General features: G+C 29.1%; 2 protein-coding genes across 3 annotated transcripts; one reads left to right on the top strand and one right to left on the bottom strand.

Annotated features, from left to right (window-relative positions):
* The first annotated feature begins 5,517 nt into the window (after positions 1-5,517).
* On the top strand, positions 5,518-6,862 carry LOC110601468 (probable WRKY transcription factor 75). The gene is made up of 2 exons (XM_021738617.2): positions 5,518-6,003; positions 6,446-6,862. Exons 1-2 carry the CDS (start codon positions 5,630-5,632, stop codon positions 6,621-6,623), a joined length of 552 nt encoding a protein of 183 aa, XP_021594309.1. The 5' UTR covers positions 5,518-5,629; the 3' UTR covers positions 6,624-6,862.
* Positions 6,863-9,949: 3,087 nt separating this feature from the next.
* On the bottom strand, positions 9,950-13,566 carry LOC110600973. 2 transcript variants are annotated; one of them, XM_021737932.2, is made up of 3 exons: positions 13,241-13,566; positions 10,373-10,440; positions 9,950-10,288 (listed from the first exon to the last, which is right to left on the bottom strand). In XM_021737932.2, exons 1-3 carry the CDS (start codon positions 13,390-13,392, stop codon positions 10,122-10,124), a joined length of 387 nt encoding a protein of 128 aa, XP_021593624.1. In that variant the 5' UTR covers positions 13,393-13,566; the 3' UTR covers positions 9,950-10,121. The 2 variants fall into 2 exon arrangements, with proteins under 2 accessions (XP_021593624.1, XP_021593625.1); XM_021737933.2 differs by lacking the exon at positions 10,373-10,440 and having other exon boundaries at positions 13,241-13,563.

The raw sequence follows: 13,566 nt of genomic DNA, 5'->3' as shown, positions 1-13,566 counted from the left end.
TTCAAATTTTCCATGATTACTTTGAAATTGAAACTTGCTGTAATCTAAATAGAAAAGAGAAGAACCGCAACAGGCAGCCGGGGAGGATCAGGCTTGCCTTTCCTCTATTGTATAAAGGGAGAAAATATTATCTAAATATAAAAAACTCATCCACATGCCAAAAGAGCAGCAAAAATAAAACACAGTTGAAGAACGGGAAGAATACTAAAGTAGTTCGAAGAATATTAGGAGAAAAAAGAAGAGGAAATAACAACATTTTTTCTTAATCCTGTTAAATTCCTCCGTTAGAAAACCGGTTTCCTAGAATCTCCGAACCGCACACGATGATGGACCAACAACTTTCCAATGTAAATAACATTATTCTGATAAATATGAATTGCTTATGACATAAATATATAACTTGTAATAAATGAAGATGAATATAAGTTCATCATCTGAAAATAATTATCTCAATTAATTATTTTTAAAAAATTTCCAAAAATAGAAGATTTCCTTACATTACAAATTAAGTTTTTTTTTTTAAAAAAAATGAAAAGAAAAGCAAGGGATGTAAGAAAAAGGGGTTTGGTCTTAAAAAATGTGAAGACCGGCGGCTGTTGAGTGAGTAGTATTGGCAAAAATTTGGTTTGATTTTTTATTTATTTTAATTTAATTTAATTTTTAATTTTAAAAATTTTAATTATTTTGATTTGATTTAATTTTGATTAAAAAAAATTAAAAAAATTAAATTAAATCGATTAATAATAATAATATATTATTAATAATATAAAGAGATTAAATCATATTAAAATTAAAATATTTTAATTAAATTTTAAAATATTAAAAATCAAATATAAAAAATTTATTAAAAATTTAAATAAATTAAATTAAACTGAATAAAACCGATTTAATTTAATTTTATTTTTAATCATAATCAATTCGATTTAATTTTTATAAATTTAAAAATTTTAAATTTTAATTTATCCCACCTAATTTAATTTCCTTACCTCACTCACCTTAACCTAACATGGCCAGGAGGAGATTGTTTTTCAATTCCACGTCAAACCCACGTGTTGGTGACTTTTTATTGGCCCACAGAACCAAACCTCACGTGTCTTTCTCTATCTCCGCTGGTGGAAAATTATATAATGAAAAAATTACTTTTTTAGTCCCTGAAATTTAATATAATTAACATTTCTGTCCTTCTATTTTGGCGATCCAACACTTAAGTTTCTCACTTTCTCTTTCGTCCAAATTCGTAGTCCTTCCGTCCATTTAAACCATTTGATCAAAGAGTCAAAGGTGAGAGGTGATAATTTTTTCTAAAAATACCCTTCTCTCAATCTCCAGTTGCAGAAAGGGTAGAAAAAGAAGAAGAAGAAAAAGTTGCAAAAAGGGTAGGAAGTAGAAGAAAAAAAAAAAAGAAGAAGAAGAAGAAGAAAGGATAAGAAGAAGAAGAAAAAGAAAGGGTAAGAAGAAAAAGAAGAAGAAAAAGTTGCAGAAAGGGTAGGAAGAAGAAGAAGAAAGAAGAAGAAGAAGAAGAAGAAGAAGAAGAAATGGTAAGAAGAAGAAGAAGAAGAAGAAGAAAAAGTTGCAAAAAGGGTAGAAAGAAAAAGCAGAAGAAGAAGAAGTTGCAGAAGAAGAAGAGACATTTGGGTTTGGATTTTATGATTTTGAAATAGGAGGATTTTAGTGAGGGTTAATTTTGTCAATTCATGTGTCCCGAACGGCTATTTTGGAAGGAAAGACTACGAATTTAGACAGAAAGACTACGAATTTGGACAGAAAAGAAAGTGAGAGACTTAAGTGTTGGGTCGCCAAAATAGAGTGACAGAAGTGTTAATTACGTTAAACTTCAAGTACTAAAAAATAATTTTCCCTTATATAATACATAAAGTACCACGCCGTACTCACAGCCATTAATATTGTGCCGCATAAATAAAAATAATTTAATGAATTAATAATAATTTTTTTTTATGTTATATAAATAAAAATTTTGATTTTATTGGTAAGAAGTTTGACATTATTCATGCCACGTAAATAATTCCTCTGCCTCATAATGTTATAATTTATTATTTTTTTAACTTTAATTAAATATATAAATTTTTTTCAATTTAGCGTAATTAGAAATGATAAATATATTTAAATAAATTTATAAAGTTTTAAATTCTATGAATTCACTTCTTTTAATATATTTTTATGCAATAACTTGAAAACAATATCAAACAAATTCTTATAAATCACTCTCCTTTTTCTTTTTTGTTTTTTTCCTTCTGTTTTCAAGATTCCATATCTTAAATGAAATTATTAATGTCAAATTCTTCCTTCACCTTTCAAAAAAATAAAATATTCCTGTAGTTTCATAATTTTCATTCATATTTTTTTATTTTATTTTTATATTATAATTAATATAAATCGAATATTATAATTATATTTAATTTATTTTTATTTTTAATAATTTTTTATTAATTATTTATTTTTTCTAATCAAAATTTAAATCAATCTCTTTTAACTTCTATTTATTTATAAAAAATAATTTATATTTAGAAAATATTTTTTAATAAAATAATTTATTTTTTATTATTTAATTTCAATTTAAAAAAATATGTCAGAGATTTTAATAAAAATTTTAAAGTGTGAAAAATAATTTAATTTTTTTAATAAAAAAATATTTTTCCATGACTAATTTTTCGAATGCTTCAAATATGAAAAAAATATTTTTTTTCATGAAATAAATAAAGTTTTAGTATTTAATTCAAATTATATATTATTAATAATATTTTATTATTTAAATAAAATTTAATTATTTCATTTTATATGAGAGATGATATAATTAGAAAATTAATAAATAATTTATTTTTTAATTAAAATAATTATATTTTTAATTTATATTAAAAAATAAATAATTACACCATAAAATTAAATGAGATATCATACACTCTTAATTAATATAGTCTATATTTACCAAAAAAGAATTTGGAAGAATACTTTGCAAAGCTTCAGATGAATAGGCGGTGGTCGAAAAAAAGTATTATTAATTTTTTTTTTTTAAACATGCAAATTAGAATTTGCATTAGCGAAACCCAACTGGACAAGAGTATAAAGAAGAAAAATAATACAATCTTATGTTCAAACCAGTGAAACAAAATAACTAACCCAATCAAACCCAAATGACCCACCACCAAATTCAACTGCAAATTAACTGATTCTAAACCAGAAACCTTAGAAGCAAGCACGTCCCAAACCATCAAAGTCGGTTGGAAGAGCATAACTAGAGACAGTATATATATCATCGAAAGGGGACGAGGAGAGCCCACCACGAGAAGAAATGAATCCTATCGTAGGGGTCCAATCTTGGAAATACACTCATCCACAACATATATAAACTTTCAAAGCATTTCGCCATCAATTTCTCTGTAGACTCACATGGGCCCAATTCTAGAGATACACTCATTCACAAGATGCATGAAACTTTCAAAACATTTTGCCACCAATTCTTCTGCAGACTCACACGCAACCACCAAATCAATCGGATCAACCCTCCTCTATTAAATACATTGCCATTTGAAAGACTACCAAATCAATCGAGATCAACTCTACTCTACCAAATACATTGCCATTTGGAAGACTTTAATAAAGAAAATTAAAAAACATAATAAAAAAATAAAATACAAAACAAGACAATTATACCGACTACAGATACCAATAAAATAGAAAATTTATCAATAAAATAAAAAATTTATCGACGTGAAAAATCAAATCAAACTAAAATTATCGAGAATATGAAAAATGTGCTTTATTAATTACTACATAATTAAAAAAATGATGTAATAAAGAAAAATGTGTTTTTTTTAATAAATATTTTTATTACTACGCCTCTTTGTTAGCACCTCTAATCCTGTGTACAGAGGGTTAGAATTTTGAAGTGAAATTGATGGATGGATATAGACTCATACTCTAAATATCCACAAAAAAGAAAATCATTTTGGAAATTAATTCATAATATATATTTCATAAATTCATAATAATAGCAATTCAGTGACCTAAACGACATCCAACCCATAAACTTTACTTTTAATTTAATTATTATCGAATACAATTAATAATTTACAAGTATTGCAATTAGTTAGTAGACAATGATAATTCATTTTTATTATATATTCAGTAAAATATTATCTAAATACTATGATAAATGTAAAATAACTAATCAATAATGTATGAATTTTATAATTTATTTTATTAATAAAAATAAATAATTACGAGAGAAAAGGCAAATATCAATGGAATTGATTGCAGACTATTTTAATTTTATAACATTTTGAATTGTTATTGTTTAGGAATGTATATATATATTTTTTAATTTTCTGAATTAAATTTAAATTTTATTCGCACTAAATTTACTCATTAAAAAGTATTTTTAAATTTTAACGAGCATTTATGATACGAAACAATTAGTCTTGGATTTTATAAAAAAAATTAGACCGAACCTAATTTTTACTGCCGACGTCCAATAAAAACCCAAAATAGTTTTTCGAAATTTTTATAATTTTTCAAAAAGAGAATTTTGACATCTACGACTTTCAAAATTATGATGTGGGCTACAGGCGTTATCACAAGATTCGATATGAAAATTTTAAATTAATTTTATATTTTAATTAGTTTTTTAAATATTTTAAATATTTTTCTAATTTTGCATGGTAAAATTTTATTTTTATTATAAATAATATTCGTTAACTATTAAAAACTCACTTTTCAAATTTTGAAAAATTTTAATAATATTTTTTATTTTTTAATTTATCTTTTCTCTTATCTCGTTTTAACCAAACAATATTGGATTGGTTAAAATTACTAACGAAATCTAAATAATTCTTTATCAATTTATTTTCTCGATCAAAATCAAATTTTTTACTTTATTTTAAATAAAAAGTTGCCGAATCAATAATGTTGATTTTATCAAACAAATTTAGACTAACGGTTGGATATGAAACTTCAATGAAATGTCTGAAAACTATAGTCGAAACTCCTTTTGTTAGTGGTTGAGCGTATGATTAAGATGGGAAACAAATTAAAGCAAGGCAAATACATGAACCACGAGGGGATATTAAGCAGCTTCAAGGAAACTCATAGGGCAGCCATACGCAGACTGCACTAAAGAAAAAGAAGCTTTAAAAAGAACATGTGGCCTATAATAAATCATATGGTAACATTAACATAAATTTGTGATGTGGAAAAATAATGTTCTGTCCAAATGGCAACTGCTACTAGTCTAAGCTTTGTGCTAACCACATTGACCCAAAATCAAAACCATGATTATTCCACACAGAAAAATATATTTACCTATATTATATTAATTTATATTTCTTTTGATTTTTCCTATTCTTTTACTCTCCAAAGAGATGATGTCGTTGAGGTCTTTTTTCTTTTTTTCTTTTTTTTTTTTTTTTAATTCCTGGGCACCTTTTTTTTTTGAGATTGAAAGCACGTTTTTCTTTCTTTTTTTTTTTCTAAAAAAAAAATCATCTTGAAAAAATTATTTAAAACAAATTCTTTCAATGGCAATGTACATATATTACTCTCTACCCCTTAAACATTCCTCTACTTCTTCTTCCTGTTTCTGTTTTCTTTCTGTTGGTAGGCACTGGATATTTCCATGGAAAAATTCCAAATGTTATTTCCTTTTTCATCAGCAGGGCCTCCTTCATGTTCTTTATCGTCAACCCTGACAAATTCTCATGGCTTTAACAATTTTCAAGGAGATAATCCAAATGGGTTCTTGGGATTGAAGATAGACAATCAAGTACCAAGAACAGAAGAATTCAAGGACCTTAACTCATCATCATCACAAAGTATAAACTTTTCAGTTGGGTCTGAAACCGAGCTAAAATCAGGGCAAAAGAAGGGAGGAAAGAAGATTAGAAAACCCAGATATGCTTTTCAAACCAGGAGCCGAGTTGATATACTAGATGATGGTTACCGGTGGAGGAAATACGGCCAAAAAGCTGTCAAAAACAACAAATTCCCAAGGTTTGTTCACTTCTACAGATCTTTACCTACCTGGGCTCAGATCACTTCTCTTTGATCTTTTTCTTTTTCCCTTATTTTTTACTCTTATCATATGCGATTAACTGATCACTAGACCCCACACCATGAATATAATCCTTCATCTTTCTCTTGTTCGGCTTGGACGCAACAAGATTCTGCTAGATAAAGAGCGGAACTTGCGTATGTCCTTTTCAGACAAGGGTTGTATAAGTACATCGTACGTGCAGTATACATACCGTACATATTTATAGTGAAATGGATGGAATTCATAGCAGCAATCGATCATCAAGAATTTAATTTCGAATTCTCATGATCGGTTCAGTCGTTTTACTGTTTTCTCTGTCCTTTAATTTCTTCAAAATGGTACGTTAATTTCTCATTTGATTTGCACTGATCTAATACTACATATACGTACGATTTGCAGGAGCTACTATCGGTGCACACATCAAGGGTGCAACGTAAAGAAGCAAGTGCAACGTCTAACCAAAGATGAAGGCACTGTAATAACAACATATGAAGGGATGCACACTCATCCTATAGAGAAGCAAACTGACAACTTTGAACAGATACTGAACCAGATGCAAATTTACACTCCCTTTTGAAATTTGAATATGCATGCATGCATGCATGTGTCTCTTCAACCTAGCTAGGTTAAATTATGTACACTTCTCTGTAGAACATATTTGCAATAAGATTGCTTTCATGGGTATGGCAGCAGAAGTCCATATCCTTCAGTAAATTAAGTTTTCTATTATTGAAATCCTCACTTGTAAGTTTAACATTTTAGGTTAAGTGGTTTCTTCATATTGCAAATTAATTGAATCTTTTTGTTTGGTACTTATGGAATTTGGGAAATAATTACTATTGTAAAAATATATATTAGAGAATTTAATTTAATTAGTGATATATAATCACTCAATTATTTAATTACTAATTAGTATATAAATTAAATTTCAAAATAAAATCATTCGACTCCCCACCCCTATTTCAAAAAAAAAAAAATATAAATCATTTGATTATAAGTATAATTTTTTTTTTTGAGAATTGAGGGAGTAAAATCTGAAATCTTTCAAATTTATTCAAATGCACTTATTATCATACTAGTTATGAGTGCATATATATAAATTTTTCAACGACGAAAAAAAAATAAAGGAAAGAAATAAATAAGAAAGTGGTTTTTCAATCTAAAGAATTACAAGGATGTAATTTTAGCTGTTGATAGTCTTTTCTTTTTTAAAATTTCCTAAACAGAAAAAATGTATGATAGCTTGGCTTTGCTGAAACAGAAAATGTAGCGGTTGAATATTGGGGTGAAGTTTATTGCACTCATTAAAAATTTTAGATTTAATTACTGAAATCGTATTATTAAAAGATATGATTGATATTAATATACGAACTATTAAAAGATTAAAAGTCTAAAGCCTCTCAATAATTCCGTTCAGACAAAAAAATATTCGAGATTCATTCAACTTAAAATTTAATTTTTTCTTTTCTTAACATTCAATCACAGAATTCAAATTCTAACAAAATAAAAATATTAACAAGTTATTTAAAGAGTTAATCTCTAAATATACGGGCGATCTTATCAATCCACTCAATATTTTTTAATTTTTTATATATTCATTATTTAAAAGGAAGAATTCAAGCAATTTCAATAATTATAAATTTAAAAAAAGTTATTTTTTATATATCATACAATTTAAAAAGAAAAAAAAATCGGTCAAAGAAAAAACAGAAAAAAAGAAATGCATGATAGCTTAGCTTGACCAAAATGGTGAATTAGAAGAAGCAAAAATGGAGTTGGATTCTGTATTCCTCAACTCTTTTTTTTTTAATTATTTTATCCTTAATTGCATTTATCAAGGGATGTAATACATTACATCATAGGTCTAAAAAAAATTAAATTAAAATAAATTAAAATCAAACCAAATTAAAATTAAATTTAATATGAGCGATTTAAAATTTTAAAAGAGAGTATTAAAATATATATTTTAAATTCTGTGTGAATTTTATTTTTATACGATAATAAAATAAAATTAATTAATAATTTATCTAAAAATTTGATTAATATTCGTCAATAAATAAAAAATATCGTAATTATAAATATTTATTATATAATTTTATTAAATAGTAATTAAATATCACTGAGAGATTTAATTAAATATGCGAAATAAGTGAAGATCAAATTTTTTTTCCTTAAAACTTGACTAACAAAAAAATCACATTATTTTATTATATGGCGATAAAGACATGATAAATTTTGTGCAATTATTGTATCGTATCACCAATAAAATATATTAACAGAAGAATGTGAATATGTGATGTAGTGAAAAGGGCAGGCATATGGGCGGCAACTGCGCTGCTTTAATTGATTTTAGCTTCGCTTGGTGACTTGTATTGAAACTGACGGCCAGGATGTCGGTTTGTGGGTTTTTGTGAGTACTAAATTCTATTAGAATGTATTTACATAGTATGTAATCGAGCTACAAATAGAATAGATTTAAATTTTAAAAATAATATTCAGGTTGATATTTTACGTATTAAATATCCATTATTCAAATTTATTTACATAAATAAATAATTAAATAAATTGTATATATTTATATATGTTTATATATATTATGTATAAAATAAATAGAATCTAATATTTTATATAAATTATTAAATTAAAATTTATAAAATTAAATAAATTTGAGTATTTCTCAAATAATAATAATTAATTTTAGGACAGTTTTGGATGAGTTAAAGTAAAATTTTAATCAGATTTTAGAACGGGTTTAAGTATTAAATACATTAATTTTCCATTTGACATTATTTTTTAATAAAAAAAGAATTTAAATAAATTTTAACAAAATTATGTATGATTTTATTTTTTGTCAAATAAAAATTTTACAAATTAAAATGGAAATTGAATGCTTCAATTTTAAATAAAAAATTTGAATAAAAAAATGAATGAATTAAATTCAATGAAGAGTGAACAAGGCAAAGCTCGAATGCACGCAATTAGCTTAGCTGTTACCACCTCTATGATGTGCCAAAGAGCACTCAGGCACTGAGGAGATGAAAAGCATTGAACTTCCACTCTTTTTTTACGCTTCCCAGTTCCCATCACCGACAGATTCTGGGCTCCACAAATTAGAGCAATCAGTTGCTGGTTCAAAGTGTTCAAAATAGTGCATTTACTAGAGCCAAAAGTGGGCAGAAGCTATTAGAACATTTAATCACCACCAACAACAACCAGCAATAATCCTCAAGAATCAACGATCCATTGACCTTTTCTTGGAACTACAGCTGAACAAATACGTGGTTTCCACTCTAGCAGACTAAATTTCCCAAAAATAAACAGTAAAGAAGCTCCTCGAGTTTTCTTCCTGCCACCCACTGAATCCTGTCATTTTCCCATCAGGAAGCGGAAGAGGTAGCTCATTGGAATTCAACCCATCACTTCACTTCGTGCTCTCTGGGACTTGGGATATGTTTGAAAATCTTTTACCATTTTTTACCAAATAATTTCCTCCTAGCCTTCAGTGGAGAAATGCTACAAGATTGTCAATGCCCTTGATTGATTTGATATTTACCCATTTTGAGAAGGTAATTTATCAGGAGAGAACAGTTACTAGATGGACCTCAATTTCTCAATAGATAAACGTTTTCATTGTGGTCAGCTCATGAAAACAGAAAATTACAGGTATACTGGTACTTCATTTTCTTATATGGTGATCTTTGATGCTTGGTGATCGGCTGATCACACAATTGGCAATCTTAAGTCCACAATCCACAGGCAAAATCAAAAGTCATCTTCCATGACTACGCTTACAAATAGGATGCATCTAATATTCGCTCGAATACGTTTAAGAACAAGACTAGCAGATATGCATAGCAGATTAATTATGGAGTACATAATTGAGATAAACAGCAAGAATCCCAGTACAAAGATAAAGCTGTTAGATTGTTTCTCACTTAAGATTGAGTTTATATTGCCACATGCTTAAAATATCAGTATAATTTAATTCTAATTAGATAAAAATCAATATATTAAGTGATTGCAAGTTAAAAGGCTAACAAAATTTAAGAAAATTAGATGCGGACATCTGTGGACATTAATCAAGACTTATTTTAACTGCAGTCCACCAAGTGTAAGTAAAGGACTTTAACCTCCTCTTAAGATGCAAGCCTTCAATATAGACACTAGTGCTTGTCCTCCTTGGGGGCATCCTTTTTATGAACCTTTGATTCCAGTTCCTTGGGTGTTGCATTTTCTGAAGCCCTGAAAAGACATACAATAGTCTCATATTAGCTTCTGTAAATGCAATCAGCAGGAAGATTTTTCTTTTTTTTTTTTGGTGATCACCAGGAAGATTTTCAGTACAAGTAGAGCTGGCTATTGTCCACTTCAGAATTGAACTGGACTCGTCTAACCTGAAAACAAAAAGAATTGACCAAAACTGGTCTCAAACCAGACCATAAATGATCAGTTCATTCAAGTCCACTTTCGGACCAGATTTTGTCTTTTCAAAAAGTAAAAAAGATTTAACCATTGAATTTGATCACAACTGGAATCAAAACCAAGGGATCCTATTCCGGTCCCCCAAAGTGCCTAAACCTAGAATTGGAACCACCAGTTCTGGTCTCGAACCACCCCTAAATATAAGTCACCGCAGCTTTTTCATGATGCCTTTGTGTGTGATACGTATGGTCAACTACCTGTACCTGGCCAATGTTATGTATATGGACCCGACCACTCAGTTTGGGAATTCTTAAACTGTGTTAGCGCTGCATAGCAGAGGCTTAGCCCTTGGCTAGCTTCACCTTATGTGGATTCAATTCCCATCTTAGACACAAGTTGATAACACCAAAGTAAATTCTACAAAGAATGTAATACAACAATGAACATTCTTAAGAGTTCTAATGTTCCACATAACCAAATCATAACTATAGGTTTGGTTAACTTTTGTGCTTATCAAGCATTAGTATCTAGAAATCTGGTTAAATCATCCAAACTCCTTGGCAGAGAAACTCTCTTCCTCTGATTCAATGATGATATTTATTTACAACCATGTAAAGAAGCAAAAAAGGGCAGGCTATAAATATGTTACAGTCACTTCAAATTCAAAGGTATGCAATAATTCAGATTAATTCAATATGATTCCACAATCAAGTCTTTCTCCAGTAAGTTAGCGAGACCATGAAATCAAAGGGGTTCAAATGAAACTCTTGAGCCAATACACCAAAGGACTTCAAATGATAACATAACTGCAATTTTTATCCAAATTAAACACTTGAAGGCCAGAAGGTGCACGATAACCACAGTGGTTTACTTCAATATTTTTTTAGGGGAAAGTACAAAAAGTACCATGTGGTTTTATTGATTTTTCACTTCAGTGTTTGTGGTTCAATTGTGTCAAATTAGTACCTATGGTATCGCGCTATTTGCAAATAGCAGCAATTTAACACAAATCGAACCACAGATCCTGAAATGAAAATAAGGAAAACCATAGGATACTTTTTTATACTTTTTCCTTTTTTCTATGCTATCAGTTCTTAATTTGATGCCTAATCCACAATTTCCTAGGCTGTAAACGGTAAGATTTCCGTTTTCAACATAATTAAAATGTGTAGTTTAACACCCAATAATGCATAACCTTAAGTGATACAACAAAGATTCTACAAATTTTAAACCTTCAAAATTTTTCAAGATTATGCACTGTATTCAATGTGATAATTCATTCATACTCAGAAAAAAAGAGCATAAACAAAGAATAACATTCAGGAAATCATCCCAGCAAAGAATTTATTCCATTACTAAGATTTTCTACAATGTGAATTTTAAATCATCTCAAGTCATAGTCTGTACCAATGAATATCCATCTCACACTCCCAGCATTAGCTCTCAACAAAATGTATAGAGGATGCAAGTAATTTTGTAAGAAAACGTGAAATTTCTTAAAGATAAAAGACATAAATTATAACATTTCCTGGTCTTATTAAACCATTACCTACTCCATCAAGCACATGGCAAGACATTTAGTATGGATATCATAGACTACAAAATCTAGAGGCAAGGATGTAACCTTTGTGGTAGTTGACCAACTGAGAAAGTATGCCCATGTGGTAGGGTTAACACATATATTGCTGCCAATGTTTGCTCAAGCATTTCTTGACAACATCTTCATATTACAGCTACCATAACCATTGATTTCTCAGCTAGTTTTAGCAGGAATTTTTTAAGCTACAATGAGGGAGTAGTAGAGTTATAAATTCCTTCCACCTACCATTCACAGAAGTAGTCAATAAGCATGTTGAGACTTACATTGTTATGCATGTCGAAATTAGTCCAAATGGTTGTCATTGGTGGCTATTGGTGCAACACTAATTTCCACACTTCTTTTTTAAATTGTCTAAGGCATTCTACAATCCATTTCCATATGTTCCTAAGGATTCTACAGGACCTGGTATGATCAGGAGCTTAATGACAGAGAACATACTTTGAAGCTGCTCAAATACCAACTTCAGAGAGGAGGGAAAAAAGAATGGGCTCAATTGGCTAATAAACACAGGACTGAAAGACGGTTGCAGATGGGTTATTGGTGAGTTATATATATATAACTCACCAATAACTATGGCACCTAAAATTTCCTTCACAACATTGGAAATGCCACTTATAAGCTTCACATGCCTAGCTCAGCCGAAATTTATAAAAATTTATACGTTTCATAGAATCAGTTCACATCAGTTTTTTGCCATCCACCACATTGTGTTCAACTTTACTGCCCTACTTCAGATACAAAAATGGTTATAAGTAACTCCTACAAAAGTTTTGGTTTGATAAAAACATTCTAATGGTGATATCAATCTTAAGGATAAGGTCATTGAAGATGGCATGACGCAGGGAAGAAACTAAACCAAGAATAAAGTGACGGAATGTCAGATCATTATTACAATACTTCTAAATATATAGCTATTATTTGTTGAAAAGATGAGCTTTTGAGAATAACAGGATTGAATTCCTAATCTCCCCAATCTCCTTTTCTATTTCTATCTTATACCAACAAGTTTTATCAAATTAAACTATTGGGCTCATGTAATTTGAAATGCAGCTCAGAAATAAAATCATTCAATTCAAGTTCAGGCAATCATTCATGGATTCAAATCCAATTGTGAACGAAATAGAAACCAACTATAGAGACAAATACATAGATGGATTTGATAAAGGACATACTTGGAGGCAGCGGCGGATTCTTCTTCGAGCCACTGACGGATGTGCTTGACGTTGCGCCTGAAAATAGTAGCCGATTGCTTCACATCGCTCCTCAGTAGAAGAATGACGGCGCTGACACCAGCGACCGTGATGATGAAATTGGTCAAACCCATCTCTGTTTCAAAACCCTAAATTCTTTATGAAAATCGAACAGAATAGATAGAGATTAAGGCAGAGCTGTAAGTGCAAAATTAAAAAATTATGATGCGAGGGTTTTTGCAGGGTTTTCACTTCTTGCAGGAGAAATTATACCCTACCAACCACATAGACTGCTGTGTCGGAACCGT

Source organism: Manihot esculenta, chromosome 15, assembly GCF_001659605.2.
Source record: "Manihot esculenta cultivar AM560-2 chromosome 15, M.esculenta_v8, whole genome shotgun sequence".
NCBI classification, from domain to species: Eukaryota; Viridiplantae; Streptophyta; class Magnoliopsida; order Malpighiales; family Euphorbiaceae; genus Manihot; species Manihot esculenta.
This window is presented reverse-complemented; position numbering and strand designations above follow the sequence as displayed.

Bases quoted from the DNA above. Each gene is read 5' to 3' on its own strand.
- LOC110600973 (XM_021737932.2), bottom strand. From the start codon at position 13,392: ATGGGTTTGACCAATTTCATCATCACGGTCGCTGGTGTCAGCGCCGTC. The intron at 10,441-13,240 runs GTATGTCCTTTA...TTTTGTTTTCAG, and splicing joins GAATCCGCCGCTGCCTCCAA to GTTAGACGAGTCCAGTTCAA. The intron at 10,289-10,372 runs GTGATCACCAAA...ATGTCTTTTCAG, and splicing joins TTGTACTGAAAATCTTCCTG to GGCTTCAGAAAATGCAACAC.
- LOC110601468 (XM_021738617.2), top strand. From the start codon at position 5,630: ATGGAAAAATTCCAAATGTTATTTCCTTTTTCATCAGCAGGGCCTCCT. The intron at 6,004-6,445 runs GTTTGTTCACTT...TACGATTTGCAG, and splicing joins AAAAACAACAAATTCCCAAG to GAGCTACTATCGGTGCACAC.